Source organism: Anarhichas minor, unplaced genomic scaffold, assembly GCF_050575085.1.
Source record: "Anarhichas minor isolate MPS153535 unplaced genomic scaffold, ASM5057508v1 ptg000003l, whole genome shotgun sequence".
Lineage (NCBI taxonomy): Eukaryota > Metazoa > Chordata > Actinopteri > Perciformes > Anarhichadidae > Anarhichas > Anarhichas minor.
In genome coordinates, this window is record NW_027466449.1 from 9,181,800 (window position 1) to 9,198,741 (window position 16,942).

At 40.7% G+C, this 16,942-nt stretch overlaps 1 protein-coding gene across 1 annotated transcript in view; it reads left to right on the top strand.

Annotated features, from left to right (window-relative positions):
• Positions 1–16,942, top strand: part of LOC142949638 (voltage-dependent calcium channel subunit alpha-2/delta-3-like) — a 106,298-nt gene that overhangs the window by 23,013 nt on the left and 66,343 nt on the right. Inside the window, exon 4 of the mRNA XM_076091395.1 lies at positions 8,495–8,554. Coding sequence (XP_075947510.1) covers positions 8,495–8,554 — 60 coding nt within the window. The remainder of the gene's footprint in view (positions 1–8,494; positions 8,555–16,942) is intronic.

The window sequence follows — 16,942 nt, forward strand, 5'->3', positions numbered from 1 at the left end:
TCCACGTCGATTCACCCTTTTTATCGCACACCACCACCTGCTGAGAGACACACCACCACCTGCTGCCGTAAAAGGGTTCACCTGTACATGCGTGTACTAGTTGATGTCATTCTTTTCAAGTGTGTTGGGTTGAGAGTCGTTCTGTGCTTTCATTCTTGTGCCTTAAGATAATGGCTTTAATTTGGAGAGAGGGAGATGGTATAGTAGAGAAATATGTTTATAAGTTAAATTGATGTAGGTTTTGTGTGTGATATTGTGCGTATGTGTGTGTGTGAGAGAGAGTGACAGAATGTATCCATTTAGAATTGGTGTTTGATTGTCTTCATGTCTCTTTCCTCTCTCCCTTATCATCTCCACATGCTTGTTGCAAACGCAGACTGCTGAAAATAAAACTTTGGGCGAGAGCAGTTGTGTGTTTAGGTTGCTTCAGCCAATTGAATTGCAGCTCCATTATTACAGATAAAATGGCCAATGAAACTACGTTTCAAAGTAAAGAGTTGCTTGTGAAGGGTGTTGTGTGTGTGTCCTTGTTTGTAACTTTGAGAGGAATGTATGTGTTTATTCCTGGCCTCAGCTGCATCTCAGCTCGCCATTGTTTAATTACTATTACCTTCATCAGTTCCTGAGTTGTTCTCCTTTCCTCTCCTCTCCTCTCCTCTCCTCAAAATGGTGGCAACAGTAGACGTTTAAATAAAAAGTGAACATGTTGTTATCAAAGTTGAAAGGCGTGGAGCTATTGTAATGCCCTCTTTGAAGTCAAGCACGGCTGTGTTTAAATGTACTTCAAAGCAGAGTAGATGCCTCGCTGCCAGGGCTGTTTCTCCTGTAATGGCATTCGGCCTCTGCACGCTTTGTACCTGCTGATATCATTTACCTGTGGCAGCTACGCCTCTGTAGTCCTCAACATGATTACCAGTGTAGTGCAGGCTGCATGTGTATACTTTAAAAATAAAAGGCGCACACAGGACTTTAAATGGCATTCCCTGCCAGCAAAACCTCCTTTGAAATTGAATTTTTACTTGCTGACATGTACGGGGAATTTTGAACACAAAGCATTTCAACAATGTGGCACTACTCGTCCGTTGCAGCAGATGATTTGGATTCAGATGGTTCCTCTTAACATTGCAATTTAATTACTGAACACATTGCTAAAAAGAAGTCAGACAGAGCATGCAGCATCAGTGAAGAGAAAATGAAGATGAATGGCAAAACCCAAACTGTTGTATGTTATCAATATATATGAGACTGACATGGTCTATGAGAGCTAAACTTGCTTATCCAGGAATTTCCCATCATGGTTGGCGTACTGTAGAGTATAGTTCTGATAAGGATTTTAAATGGCTCTGCTGCCTTGTCCTGCCCTTTCCTTCTGTCTGCCTTCCTCCCTGACATTCCACACTGTAACGCTGAGCTGACAGCACTGCTCCCCTCATTTCCCTAATTGTATTAGCTGTCCTCAGTCTCAGATCATTGCCATGTCTCTGTGCGTGTTCGTCTGTCTGTGTGTGAGTGTCTGTTAAGAGCGATGGCTTCTAATGACAAGGCAGAGCCAGCCAGTAGACGTCAGGACAGCGATCTCCTCCTCTCCGGTTGTTTTTCTGTCACTAAGAAGTCACAGTGAGAGAGATGTTGTTTTCTAATGAAATGGGGATGTAGACAGGATGGGAAAGGTAAATTTAAAGAAGAGTCAAAAGTTCAGTCAAGCAGGCATGTATACTTATAGTGTATAGTGCATGTATGCACATAATGACATTGGGTATGGCTTAATTGTTTATCGTCATATTTTTTCTTTTTTCTCTCTGCTCCTCGAGGTGAGGTTTTGTTTAGTGTGTGTGTGTGTATATGGATGTATATATATATATATATATATATATATATACACACATATATATTCTTAAATGAAAACATTCAAGGTGAAAAAGAAAATGTTCAGTCTGGGCATAAAATGAAAGTGTGAAGAACGAGTAAATGTGAGACAGAGGAGAATGGGATGGCAGGGCGCTGGTTCAGGCCCTTCATTTTCCCTTTGTATTCCCTGTCAGTCAGCAGAACTGTTGAGAACTTGTCAAGTATTGATTATTGGGACTTGGTGTTTCAAACCACACACTACTCCCCTCCCTCTCTCTGTCTTTCCCTTTGTGTCTCTCTGTCCACCATGATCTGTGTACTTGGCTGCTACCCAATGTAAATGTGCAAAACAGAGGAAGCAAAGTGTCACAGAGCACTTTTCCATTTTGTTGATGCTGCAACTCTTCCCTGGCTGCTTTGACAATATTAATTGCTGTCCCCAGTGCTATTGATGGGCTGACCCGAGCCAATCCCACTCAGCCCAGCTCAGGTCTCGACGGATCAGACCTCTGGCAGAACCAAGACCCACAGGACATGCACTGATCCAGTAGTCCAAGGCTTAGTTAGCATTTCCTCTCACGACCTAGGAACAGCTATACATCTTACCAAGCAGAAGCATGCCAAATTATTCAAGTGCATCAGCTTAGCACATGTTTATATAAGGTCGCACATAGCTATTTTTGGTACAAACATGTCCAATTGCTATCTACACATGCAAACAGAGCTGATAAATATAGCTCATCTATATTTATTTGGGTTGCTGTTGGCAAGTTGTGTATTAAATAGCAACTCTGCTCGATAGAGCAACATGTTCAGATCATGTTCTCATCAAATTATAACTCAGAAAGATGATTACATGGAAAAGAGGAAAACGTTGAACCCAAAGTACAAATGCATGCTGAACCAACAGCACACAGCACCTCTGGGAATGTTTTTAATGCGAGTTAGAACTGGAGTTGACTGTGGTCTTGTTCTTGGATACCTCGGGAGAACATTCAGATTCAGGCCACTGCCCTCCCCTCCTCCTGGTGGAGGGAATGTGTTGAGGCAAGGCTTAATGTACTGCTTTAAAAAAAAAGTCCAACACTTCCGCTACCAGTCAATAATGCATATGACCCCCCCCCCCCCCATCTGCTTCTCTGACAGCAGTTGTTAGCATAGCTCAGCTGTATGACAGCTTTCGCTAACTTTCACGGCTTTAGTGTTGCATTCATAATGGATGGACATTTGTTAAGGTCAGTTGCTTCAACCGTCAGGAAACTCCACAGCAAGTACAGCGCAAGAACAATGAGCCAATCACGTTGACAGCTTAATGAGGGGGATCGTTTATGAACTTTTGAAAGTGTAAACAAGCTGAATCTTTTGTCAGGCAGATCATAATCACAGGATGTCAGATAATGAAAGGGGGTAGATGAGTCCAAATGTCAGAGAAATTGACTGGGTGGGTGGAAGGAGGCAGAATAAAAATAATGGAATTGAAACGGAAATTGTGTTTAATCGAAAGGAAAGAGATTGCTTCAACGTATACTACTTGGAAACTGGGGAAACATTAGGAAAGTCAGATGGGTCTAAACCGGTCAGAACCAAAGATCTGATCAAAATATATATTTTGATCATGGCATATTAGTCTTGACTGTAGCAAAACACATAGCTATCTTGTCATAATGACATAAATGTCTTCCATACATCTACTACCTTCTGTTAGGTCAAAATTACTTATCTTGATGCTAATTTCCCATTCATATGCATACTTTTCTTTGTTAATATGCTTCACCTTAGCCAACCTGACAGCTCCAAAGGACCATAAAAAGTGCTGGAAAAGCAACAGGGGGCTAGTTATTGTTATGAACTTGTTCACACCACACATTGTTTCGTGTGGTTAAAAAAAAAAATCAGCAAATAAAATGAGCCTGAGGTAATTTAGAGATAATGGATCCTGACCCGGACCAGTCGGGTCTGGTCTAATCAAGTTTGTGCTGAGAATCAAAGCTCTGTAGTGATGATGGAGACCAGCAGAAACGCATCAGGGATCTGTAATCAGGTAGAGATGCCAGACTTCTCTTCGAACAAATCGAATCCAGTCACCACAGCAAGTCTTGTTAGCGCTGTGTGTTCAGCTTTTACCCTTGTCAGCTGCAGTGAAGGCTTGTGAATGTGGACGTTTGTGTATGAACGTGTTTTCAGGGAGACAACAGGGCCTGCCTCTCTGACTGTGCCAGTTTAATTATTGCTGTCATCTCATACCAAGCCCTCGCCTCGACAGAATGACTTGAGAGAAAAGTAATTTCCTCTCTCTTTTGAAACTGCATCATATACTTTGGCAGGACCACCTATTGACAAAAAGACGTGGCAGGCTCATTTGAATATATGCGAGACACACGCACACAAACGCATGCAGACAGACCGCACACACGTTTGCGTACGCCCACAGTGACACAACGTACACACAAAGACAAACACATCACCTGGAGTGTTCATCCTGGTGATATGCTGGAATTGAAATTCACAGGAGTGAGCAGTACCTACTTATCTCTAATCTGTTTTTCCGATTGAAAAACTCCCTCCTACTATGCAAGTTATTTTTACCCCTAGAGCTTTAACTCCCATCATCCTGCATGGTAAGTAAGACTACATGAATAACATGCCAAAAGAGATTATGCACAGGTGGGAATCAAGTGTTCAGTAGAAATGAAATTATCATTGGCCATGTATGATGACAATGTAATGTTGTGTAATTGTTAAAGCCAGTTGTTTTTCCCTATATACACATATGGAATATTAATAGACTCAATTTTAAATCACAACAGAGGGAAATTACACATTTTCTAATGAGACATTTTTTCAGACCATCTTACAACTGCTTATTGAGAGAAGTTATTTAGTTAACAACTAACCACAATTTCTCTATAAATAAATGTATGATCAAATTGACACATCTCCTCTAGACATTCCTACTGAATTTCTGATCCTCCGGCTCCGCGACTACTTCACTCGGAGCAGCTATCAATTATGAGGTTATTAAAACCAAACTTATTAGAAAAAAACTACACTTACCTTATCAGCGTGTTGAAAAAAAATACTTAAAATGAGAGAAACCATCTTGTGTGTACTTTTTGTACTTTTAGTTTGGCCCATGTACTATCCGCTTACTTGGAAGGGGGCGGGGTTTATGAACTATAATGCTGCCAGCCACCAGGGGGCAGTCAAGATGTTTTGGCTTAATTGTTGAGGAGCTGTCATGTCGTCCATCTTTATATACACACACATACTGGACATGCATTCAATTCAATCAAATTCCATCACACACAGTGAAATACTTTCATACCCTTTCACTCAATGATTGACATTTGCAAAAGTGGCTGCATGACATAACTGTTCAAAGGGCTAATATCCTAACACGTGTCAGTTGAGAATAACATTAACACTCAAGCACACGCAAACACACACCCACACCGTCACACACTCACAAATGCTGAAAAGTGTGATTCTATCGACAACGGCTTCACAGGCAGCGTCTGACATTTTGCTGGGAGTGTGAGGCTAAGCGTTCAGACCTTTAGAGAATGCTCTCATTCCTCCCTTGTCCTCCCTTTATTCCAGCGTCCCCATCTTGTTTGTTCCTAGAGCACGCTTTGTTGTGGATTTCCATTAGATGCACCTGCCTGAGGTTTTTTATGGTGCCTTTCAATGCCTGAATGCACACATGCTCTCACATAGGCATACGAGTTTGTGTTTCTAAAAAAGATCTGAAGAAGTCCAGGCCAGAGAGGACAAAGAGGTATTCGCCCTGTCGTCTGCTTTTCTCTCTCAGCCAATCAGACCAGGGAGGAAGCAGAATGTATTCATAAACCTATAGCCGAACAGAACCAAACACAGATTGATATGCAACAATATTCAATGGCCAGGTGTGTTGCTATGGTGAAGAAACGGATTGGCCGGGCTCTGGATTACAGTGTGCTCTTCCCAAAACAGCCTGCCTGCGCACACAGCAGCAGCACAGCACGCACACACAGACTCACACATGGCTCAGCTGATATAAGCAGGCTGATTGCAGTAGTTTTACGGGTAAAGCCATTTGAATGGAAATGCGAAATGGAAGTGAATTACCAAAACTCATAGACACCAGGACCAGCTGTGAATGAGAGAAATTACTTGCTATGAGAACACACCATGCACATCCCAGATGGAAGTAGGAGGAAGTGCTTGTGTGTATGTGAGATGCCTGAAGCTGTTACTCAGGGCCCAAAAACCTTACATCAGGTCCTTCACCTTAATGCTACATTCATTAATACCGTAGACTTTTTTAATTGGGTACAAACGCAATTTCCTCACAGACCACAGACATGAGTGACCCTCAATTTGTACTTAGTACAATTTATACTTCACATACCCTGATGATACATGTCACTGCCATACTTTGAGCACTCAGTGACAACAACTCTGTCACAGCCTCTTAACACTCCATTTCCCTCTTCACACAATGGTGCCCAAAAAAACTACCTCAAGCTAAATAGTGACAAAACAAAAGAACTAGTCTCTGGCACATCAAACACCCCCAGCAGTGGACACGACCCCACTGCTGACACACCGTTTGTTTTGGTCAGTAATAAACAGTAAGGATCAGTAATAAAGATGCCTTGCTTCCAATATAGGCTCTTTGGATCCACTTTTGTCACCAAAAATTGTCAAAGAAACAAAAACTTAAAGTCGGATATGCCAATCCATTCATTTTCAAACCAACCACCTTTACCCTGCCTCACAGTCAAAAACCATAGACCTAGCTGTGCGCCACCTGTATCAAATTAGTCCTACACTTAAGTAGACTACCATGGCTACCCACAGCGCCATTCATTAGCCACCAAATGGTGCCGACACCCACTTTCATCCACAACAAGACAGTTGAATGTTCAACAGCTTCAAATACCAATGACTCATTATAGACAATAAACTCAATTTGATAACACCACTGCTGTTCATAAACGATCCCAGCAAAGACTCCACGTCATATACGCAAACTCTCTACGAGAGCTCTCTGTTACCCCTCACCTCCTGTTGTTTTGCAAAAACATGGCCCCTCCTCAATCTTTCAAACATGATCAACAAAGCCATAACACACCTGTGGCACTCGCAATAGCAATTGACTTTTTGGTCTTAAATACAGGACTTAAAAATGGTCAAGAGCGTGCTTTGAGTGGAGCTTTCTCCCTGAAGAAACTGCCTTGTTGACACTGTTTGGAAAGATCTAGACTAAGTGCATGTGGTGAATGTGCTTACAACTATGGGTTAGGATATGTAGGTATACAGTCAATGCGACCAAGTGTATTTTTGTCTGTTGTGTACCTTTTTATGTTGCTGTGTGGAATATATACAGGCTGTGAAAACCAATCTTCCACATATGCACACAAATTCACTATGAAATGGTCAATCAATTAGAGAAGCAACATGGAGGGGACAACAGCTGCATTTCATTGTGCTATCCTGTATTGTGTCATGACAATAAAACCTTAAAACAGAAAATAATCGATTATTTCATCGATTCAATCGATTCATCAAGCAAAGCTGCCAAACGATCACAGGCTCTGTCTTTTCAGTAATGTGGATTTGCTGCTTTTCCCTGTTTTATATAATTGTAAACTGTTAGTTGGACACAATTATATATGTCACATTGGCCTCTGGAAATTTGTTTGTTTGTAATCATTTTTACTATTTTTTAAACATTTATTAAAATAATCCATTAATAGTTTTGTCAGATTTTCCATGCTAAACAATTAACAGATTATTTAAATAACAAGTAACATTATCACTATTTGAAGCCCTAATATTCACCTTCACTTACATTTACACAACACACAATCAGTGTTTGCACTCATAACACGCAATCATGAATTTGTGTGAATACATTGAGTTATTGAGTTATTTGTGCTTCTCCCACACCATCCATAAACTGTAACATGAAGGTTTACATTATGCTGTCATATTTCTCTCTCCTGTTTGCCACTGCACAACAGATGCAAGTCTTAAAGCAATGACAACCTTATGTTGAAAACTTACATTTCTCCCTAGTCATCTTTCATTTGAGAGTGATGACCATGATTGACTGTGCAAAAACGTTGACTCAAAGGAACACAGATACACGCACTACCCTACAGGCACACACACACACACACACACACACACACACACACACACACACACACACACACACACACACACACACAGCAGACAATAGCAACAAGAGGGTGACAATAGAGTGAGTTTGTGTGTCGTTGAGTGTATGAGAGAGAGAGAGAGAGAAAAAGAGAGAGTGCATGTTTTAAACAGCATGAACTGGTGATAGAGTTTGTTGTGGTAGTGTCCAAAGAACCCGAGGCAGTCATTACCTCTACTACTGAACCATTTAGGAAAATAGCCTCTTTTCAGAGCTGGCCAAATGTCTGTCTGCTATCTGTATATTTATGTGTGTGTGTGTGTGTGTGTGTGTTTGTCTGTCCTGAGGGCTTGCTGTGTTGCTCCAGTGCTAAGGGGTACTTGTAAAGCCAGTCATAAAGCTACTTTCTGTTGGGCTGTTTCTCAGCCTATAATTATTTGACCCACTAATCAATTATCTTTCATACTAACAGTTTTTTCCCCTCCTCCCCTCTTGCAGAGACTGGTGGAAGCGGCAGAGGAAGCCCACCTGCAGCATGAGGAGGATCCAGACCTGCAGGTATGTGTGTATGGAGCTACAGTATATTCTGACAACACGCACACACATTATTACAATCAAGATGTTCATTCCCTGTTCTTGTAAGCTCATTAATTAAATCATGCAGAAAATAATTTCTCCTTCAGTGGCCAGTGCTTCTGTGATTGGACCCCAGTGAGACAAAAGGTTCAGCGAATGACAACGGCCCCTGTAAACACAACAGAGCAGAGGCAGAGAGAAAAGGCATTAGGAATCTCGTTCTGCAGTCTGTTTCGCTTGACTAGGCTTAACAGTCTTTTCTCTTTTAAAAGTGTGTGTTTCTCCACATCTCTCTAATAATCATTTTGTCAGCATACGTCTCTGTCTGCCACAGTCACACCGTCTGGTGTTCACATTCTCACATGAGCAAACAAACATGCATACAAAGAACATTATATACACTTTTTTTTTTAATTGAACAAAGAAAAAATCCACCCCACTCTCCGACATCTGTTAGTGATCACTTGCTGTGGATTTATGGGTCCATCTTGTTGAATGATTTGTACATTTTGTGGATAACTGAACAAAATCATAGACAATGAGATATTATATTGAGCTAGTTCTAGCAAAACAGACTAAACAGGCAGGTTTCTAAACAACGTCATCAGTGAGATGTGCACGCATGCAGGGGGGTAGAAAACAAATCACAGTGACTTAGAGCTCATGAGGAGATCAAGAGTTTTTTTTCATGCCATAAACTGCACAAATCGCAAAAGTAATGTGTTTGATATGCTAAGAAAGAAGCCTCCCTGTTAGCTCAGCGTGTAGAATTAGCTATTAGCATCTGGATTTTACAAAGCACTGGAAGGCGGTGGATGCTTTTTGCACAGATCCTAAAGAACCCCCCCCGCTTTAATGTTTAACACAGCTCACACAGTTACTGCTCTGCGATCAGCGCTTTGATGATCAGTTTGATGTGCATTGTCAGTGTGTGCCAAAAAAGTTTTGTAAATTCGAGGATTGATGACACAAACAGATTAACCCCTAAACATGAATTTATCTCTAAATACTGAATGGGATAGATAATAAAGTATGCAGTGTTTGTGCAGTAGCTTAAATGTGTCTGTCAGTTCATGTTGGACTGTACTCTACCCCATCAGATGATGTTAGGGGCATTGTAGTCCAAATCCTGAGTCTCCGTACCGCTCAGTTAAGTCATCATGATTGCACCTACAGATGTATAATAATAATATCTAAAGATTAAATTGTATTTGGGAAGCATCTAATGTATTTTGTCAGAGGAGAAGCAATTAATCCTCATGTTTTTGACAGAATTTACTCAGTGACACACATATTGAGTCTGAAACATAAACCACAAATTATTATGGTATTATATCACTGTCATTTTCCTACTCAAAAACTCAAAAATTTTAAACTACTCCCTGGGAGTTCCACCCTCAGTTCTGCAGACTTGGGCGAATGCATTTCGCTAATCATATCAGCATACACACCCCCCGACCCAGCCTCCGCTCTCATGGTTCTGCCTCAAATCCATTTGAGCAGCTTTAATAATTTTTAGAGTGCAGCTTTGTAGTGTTTGTGTGTCTGTGTGTGCGTGTGTGTGTGTATATCTGTGTGAGCCAGAGAGAGGGAGACAGTGCACTCGTAATGTTTTCGCCTGAGTTTGCTGCGCATCATGCACATCTCAGAACAGAGTTTATTAAAGTAGGAGGAGCAACAGAAGAAACTTGAGTGTTAAAAAGGAAATGTGATGCTAAGCCGACTTGGGAGCATTTGCTGCTAATCTACTTATAAAGTCTGTGGCGGTGAGTATGTGTTTACTCTGTCAGCTCTTTAAGACATTACAGAGAATACCCTGTGGTTTTTTGCTTTCATGGGCCATTAAGATGGATCAATTACAAAATGTAACCACTGACTGCTGTCCAGTTCTGAATGTTCCTCTCATACCCCTTTCCTTCCTTTTCTGGTAAACTTGATCTCTTTAATTTCCTCCTCCATACTTTAATGTTAAGCTCATACAAATCAGCAAGTGCTTCTGTCAAGACAATTTGGCACAGAAAATATCCAACTGTAGACCATAATTCAACATAGTCACACAAAAATATATTTTGAGAATGTGTGCTAGTCTCCAATTGAAAAAAATCTGTCTCTTTTTCTACTGTCTGACAATCCTGTTTGCTTCACTTGCACAATCACCCACAGCTGATTGCAACAAGTACACTCTGGGTCTGAACACCATTCTGGAACTTGTATATCACCAGCTGAAGCTACAGCTACACCGGGAGATCAGCCTGTAAAGAAAATTGCCACGTTTTATCACAAGATTACTTTGTATATGTTTATTAGCAGATTTCCAGCTATTGTTGGGCTGGGACGAGTGTAGACTATCACCCACTCGCTCGGTTGTCCAGACTCTCATTCAACTTAACACACACTACAATATAACAATGGGTTCCTCAGTGAAAAGTAAATTGTGAGTTTTTGCCTGTTGCAACTACCCATGCAAGTGGAGTACATGAATATATATAGTTCCCTGTACATGTATTATTCGGGAGTGTACTATATAGTTCCATGCATCTTACTTTGTCTGCACATATGCGTGTTTGTTGATGTTGTTGCATGTAAACAAAACTGCCTTCATAGATATGTACTTGTGTTTGTCATGTGTGTCATTTGTGGACATTTGTCTGTGTGTTTGTGTTTTCATATGCCGCTTTAGGGGCAGTAACATTGTGTGGGCTCACAGCAGCGCTTTACGCCAGTAATTACTTGGCGGAGAAGATGAGATGAGCCCAGCGAAGTGAGTGTCTCTTTGTTTCAGCTTTAATGACACAGCTCCAGAGCTGATAATGGCTGATAGAGAGCCTATAGTATAATGAAGGGTCTCACAATACCTGAGACAGAGTGAGACGCCATTATCAAGCCAAAATATCTCCATAAGAGATATTATTTTAAAATACCTGTTTTATATATATGTAGTATACCAAAAATGTGGGGTAAGGAAGTTGGAAGAGAAGGAGGACAAAAATGAACACGATAATGACAATTACATGTACCGGCCAGATGCTTGTTAGCATGGTGTGTGACCACAGTAATAGAATCTAATCTAATCAGAGATTAATGTAATAGCAGATGCAGTTGGTGTATGATGCAGTCTTACTTCATTACAGAGCTTAATTTCTGAACCTGGAAAACTTGCAATACAGAGTTCCTGGGTTGGGTACAGAGAGCAAAACAAGTCAGGGAACGTATAACCACAGAGCCCTTATAGTGGACAGAGGACCACAGTACAGGTTTTCATTAGCCACACTCATTTAAGCACACCACTCAAATGCATACTTTTTTAACAGCAAGTCCTTAGTAATAATATGACAAAATATTCAGAAACCACTTGTCCGCATCACTCATCATCACTTTTGTCTTCTTCATATTACTGTACCGGTCCCACCACACATAACCCCTCAATCAGTCATTATCAGCACATACTGCTAAGAAAAAACATACGTATGTGCTTAGCTTTTTCATTTTTTTACAAAATCCATTCTCTCCCTCTTCATCTTGGCCACGCTGCTGATCCACTGAAACGAGTTTGGCGTGTTTAGGGTCTGACAGATAACGTTCTGCTGATTTAAGCGGTTAACAAGTAACATCAATGGGAAATAAGGCAATGGTAGAACTCCTTGCATCACATTTTCTAGAAAATGGATAGAAAGATCTTGATGTGTCTTGATAAATGTGGGAGGTTCCGCATCATGTTCCAACATCCGCCACAAATTAATCCCTGCTTCACCAGCCATCGTAGTTATAATAACTGATTGTCTTCGCTATATATGTGTGTGTGTGTGCGTGTTGTTATTTATCCTTAGTTAAGCTGGTTTTTCAGCACCACTTGGTACATTATGTCCCACCCATTATTTTTCATTGCTAATTGGGTTTGAATTGCTTGAGCATAAAATTAAACGTTTGAGCTTTAGCTTTAGCTGCGATCACAAACTGCTTTGGTGGTTTTTGGTGCTATTTACATGTCATGCATGAATATGAATATGCATGTACATGTTTGTGAGGGCTGTATGTGTACACCTGTGTAGGTGTTTGTGTGTTTGCCTGTATCTGTACAGCTCTCATGGTGGCATTTCAAAAAGTGCCTTTTACTGCAGAACATGGTGAATAGATGGTAATTATCACCAGCTGCGCTAAAAATACCACATCCACGCTGTAGGGTGAAACCTCCTCCATCAGTATTCGGGGGTTTATTATAAAATGTTTGCGTGTTTTTTTGCTATTGGATACATATTTGTCTGGCAGCGGTTTGATAGGAATTTCCTTATCTATCCTTTCCAGAGCTCTTCTGCGTCCATGTGAAATTGGCACGGTAATCTGCTGCGATTTTCCTCCCTTGCTCTTTTACCCGCACTGCTCATGTACTGTAAATAGGAAGGCAGAGAGCAGTCTCCCATGCCCTCTGCAGCCAATGAAATCCTTCCTTGGAGGTTGGAGACAAGCCAATTGCCAATGATGTTGACAAAAAATGTAGCCCCAGTCTGGAGCAAGCATTGGGAGAGAAATGCTTAATCTTTTTCTCCCTCTCCTTTGTTCTCATACACCCCTGTCTAGGGTATTACCATAGAGTGCAGAGAGGTGGCCACATGCTTGTTGATTTGCCAATTTGCTCTTCTTATTACTGGGAAAAAATATTTGACCTGAGTTTGTGTGTCTGCGTATCCAGGTATCCTCACTGTCCTGTGGCATGCATGGCCAGTGATGTGAAGATGGGATTTTTAAGCAATTTATTCAAGAGTTGGCCTTCACTGTCCAACGTATAATGCACAAATACGTCACACATGCTGGTCGTCAACTCCAGACACACGGCATTTCAAGGTACCTTCGTCTATAATCTTAGAGAAAAGGGTTCAAAAAGGTTCCCTACAAAGAGATAGGGTGCTACCTAGAAACATTGATGTTGACAAGCCTCCGGAAAGCTTCTTTGACAGAATCAGTTTCAGAAGAAAGATATCCTTTATGTATCTGAGAGATAATAAGAAACATATTCCCATACACTGTACCATTTGCTTATCATGTTATTGCACCAATGCCTAGATCACAGAATTTGTTTGAAGCAGCAAGAATCAGAACAAAATAAAATCAGTAGGAAGGTGGTGGAAGGTGAAATAAAACAAGAATTCGCTATGTTATTTTTGGATTGACTGACATGCAGTAAACCCCAACACTGGCTGCTTACACAGAGATGTGGTGGATAGAGCTTGTTTCTTACCAACATACTTCTTAAGGTTATTTCAACAATTATAGTTTCTCAGTAATTAAGTCATTAAGTATTACTTCTAATATCAAAAAGACAATTCTGCATTAATCACAGTTTATACCACTGATAACATTTTTTCCTTACTCCCTCACACACGCACACTCTTCTGCAGAATTGTTTTAGGTGCATTATAGCCTCACTTGGCTGCTGTAGATTTTAGTCATGTATTTCTCAGAGTGTGTGGACACAAAGTTTAAGATGCATGAAGGACTTTAAGCACAGCATATGAACCCTTACTTGACCTTTCCTCCAAGTTATTTACTCAATCTTCTGACTTGTTTACTCCCTGATTACCTGTATCTCTGCCCGCTGGTTGTTTTCCAGTCACATTTCCACACTCTGGGAGGGGTGTCTCCCCATTTCCCAACCGTGAAGAAAGAGAGTAAGGAGGTGGGTGAATAGAGTAGAGTCGAAGTGGAGCTGAGAGTTAAAAGTGAACACCAGAGGGTGGAGCGTCACGGTCAACCCCACACTACTCATGAGGGCTCCTCTCTGCCTCGCTCTCTCTATCTTCCCCTTGAGGCTGTTGACTCACTGTGCAGCAAGAGTACTTATCAAAATCAACAGGAGTGTTTTTATTTGTTCGTGAGCATGTGCATGTGGGTCACACACTGTATATGCATGACTGGGTGAACATAGGATGCTTAGCTGTATAGGTGCTCCTCTGTAAGGCAAACAGGACTCTTGCCCACTGCCCTTACTTTTAATGCAGTGTCTTTTTCATATTAGTGTGACTGACGACCACAATTTTTGCCTTCATATCTAAGGCCTTGGAAGGGCATATACCAGTCCTGCGAGAGACACAAATAACAGATTGAATTCCTTTTTTGTCAGGGCATTTGATTTATTGATTACTGTCGGGATGTAAAGAGAACTTTAACAAATGTAACAAAAAATGTTTCTAATATAAACTTCCTAACCTAGCTTTAATATAACTGCGCGTTGACATTGTGCACCAGCTTGAAATCAACAATAGCCACTCAACTCAATGATTGCAGGTAAATAGCAGTATTTAAAATCAACATTAAGTGTGTGTTTCACTGTTATACCCTCTTACACAAGTCTCACTCAGCACTCACAAACACATTATGATCAAAAACAGTGAAATGTATATCCACAGAGGAAGTGAAGCAGGTTTTTTTATGTAGCATACTTCCTACTGTGGCTGTTTCAAAGTGTTTTACTTGCAATTTAATGTAATCAACATACATTAACATAAGATATATTATTTTAAAAAAGCATCAAAAGTGCTTTACATAAAAGAAATAGCTAGAATGAATTTAAAAGAGAGAAATAAAGAAAATATACAAAAGTAGTGGAAAACCTGACAAATATTAAATTATATGATGATGTAATTACAATTTATGATCAATTGTTGTATTGTGTTAACGCAGCAGTGACATTTTGATGTTAAAATGGTACATATACCACCTTAAATCTATCCATCCTTTGGGCCTACTGTATGTTTTGAAGTAGAACTGAAATATGCTCCACTGTTTACCTCCAGTAACCCGTCCTCGTCCTCTCCCTCTCTGTCTCTACCACACTGAGTGAGTGAGTGGGTGCTGATGGTACATGTACGATCTCTCAGCGTACTGTAATGCACTGCAACGTTAAAGATCAGGTTGTTGACACCAGGATCAGGGACTGCATTAGTGGCGCTGGGCACTCCTTCACTGCAATGCTGGAATGGCATAATTGACTTACTCAACACATACACCCACACTTGGACACACACACACACACACACACACACACACACACAATGTCACACATTCTGTACACAGAGCCTCAGGGGAGTACACACAGATGCTAACACACACACATATACACACCATGGTTTGCCCCTGCCACCATTCACACACCCACACTCACTCCCACACTATTGAAACTCAAAAGCTGATGGGTGCAATTTTAATCAAAATGAAAGGCCACATACTGTGAATTTAAATAAGTCTATTAGCAAACTCAGTTGTTTGTTTTTTATTTTTTTACTTGACTTGATATTCTCTATACTTTTAACAGCTCTCATGACGTTTCCTTTCTGTCTGTGTGTGTGTGTGTGTGTGTGTGTGTGTGTGTGTGTGTGTGTGTGTATACATACACAACAATGTACACAAATGCATGTGTTCTTTTTGTTGTTGTTGTTTTTTAACATGTTTTACAAATTAACTTTGGAGCTATTCTACTGTCTGCATTTGAACAAAGAAAAAAGCAACCATTGTTGGAAATTGCTTTTATTTAGGAATTGAGGTTTATCTCGTTTTCCTGATCCATCTATCGTACAGACAGAGAGGAAAGATGGAGCAAAGCCAGCAAGATGGAAGACACAAACGCATATAAAGGGTTGACTAGACAGAGACAACCAAGCAATTGCAACAATAGTCTCATATATAGAGCTGATCGTAGTCAAACCGTGCTAATGAGAGCTGTTTGCATGAGAGAGCACATCCGTGTTGAATCCCTGGGTGAGACAGAGGGTGGTGAGGAGCTTGATGAGGATTGCATATAGCCAGTAAAACAATAGGTAGAAGGAAACAGGCTGAGCCAGAAAAGGAAAGGGATAAATCACATTGGGAGGGTGAGACAGAGAAAGTGAGAGGGAGAATGATAGAACAGGTACAAATAAGACAATGGCAGAAAGAGAACAGAGTGAAGACGCAATGGGCCCTTGTCTGCTGCAGGTGCAGTTGGCTCTGCCTCTGTTTACCATGTGAGTGTGAGTGTGTGTGTGTGTCGTAGTCTGTGCGTGTACATCTTGTACAAACCCATTTTTAAGTATACTAATTTTCACTTACTCTGTTAGGTTGAGGTCAAATTGAGAATAATTTGTCCCTCTGCACTGGAAGTTATTCTGTTTCCAACAAGCAAGTCTGACAACTTCTGCAACTTCTGCAGCTCCCTGTAGCTCCATTTCACTCGTTACACCGTTTGCAGGGAGGTTATTTGTGCTTTTCAAAATTAGCCAAAGAAATGAAGAATGAATAAAATCTTAAAACCAATTGAGCAATTACAGATAAGAAGTACTAAAGGGCAGAGATGGAAGAAGTACTGGTAGATCATTACATACGTAAACTTAACAATACCAC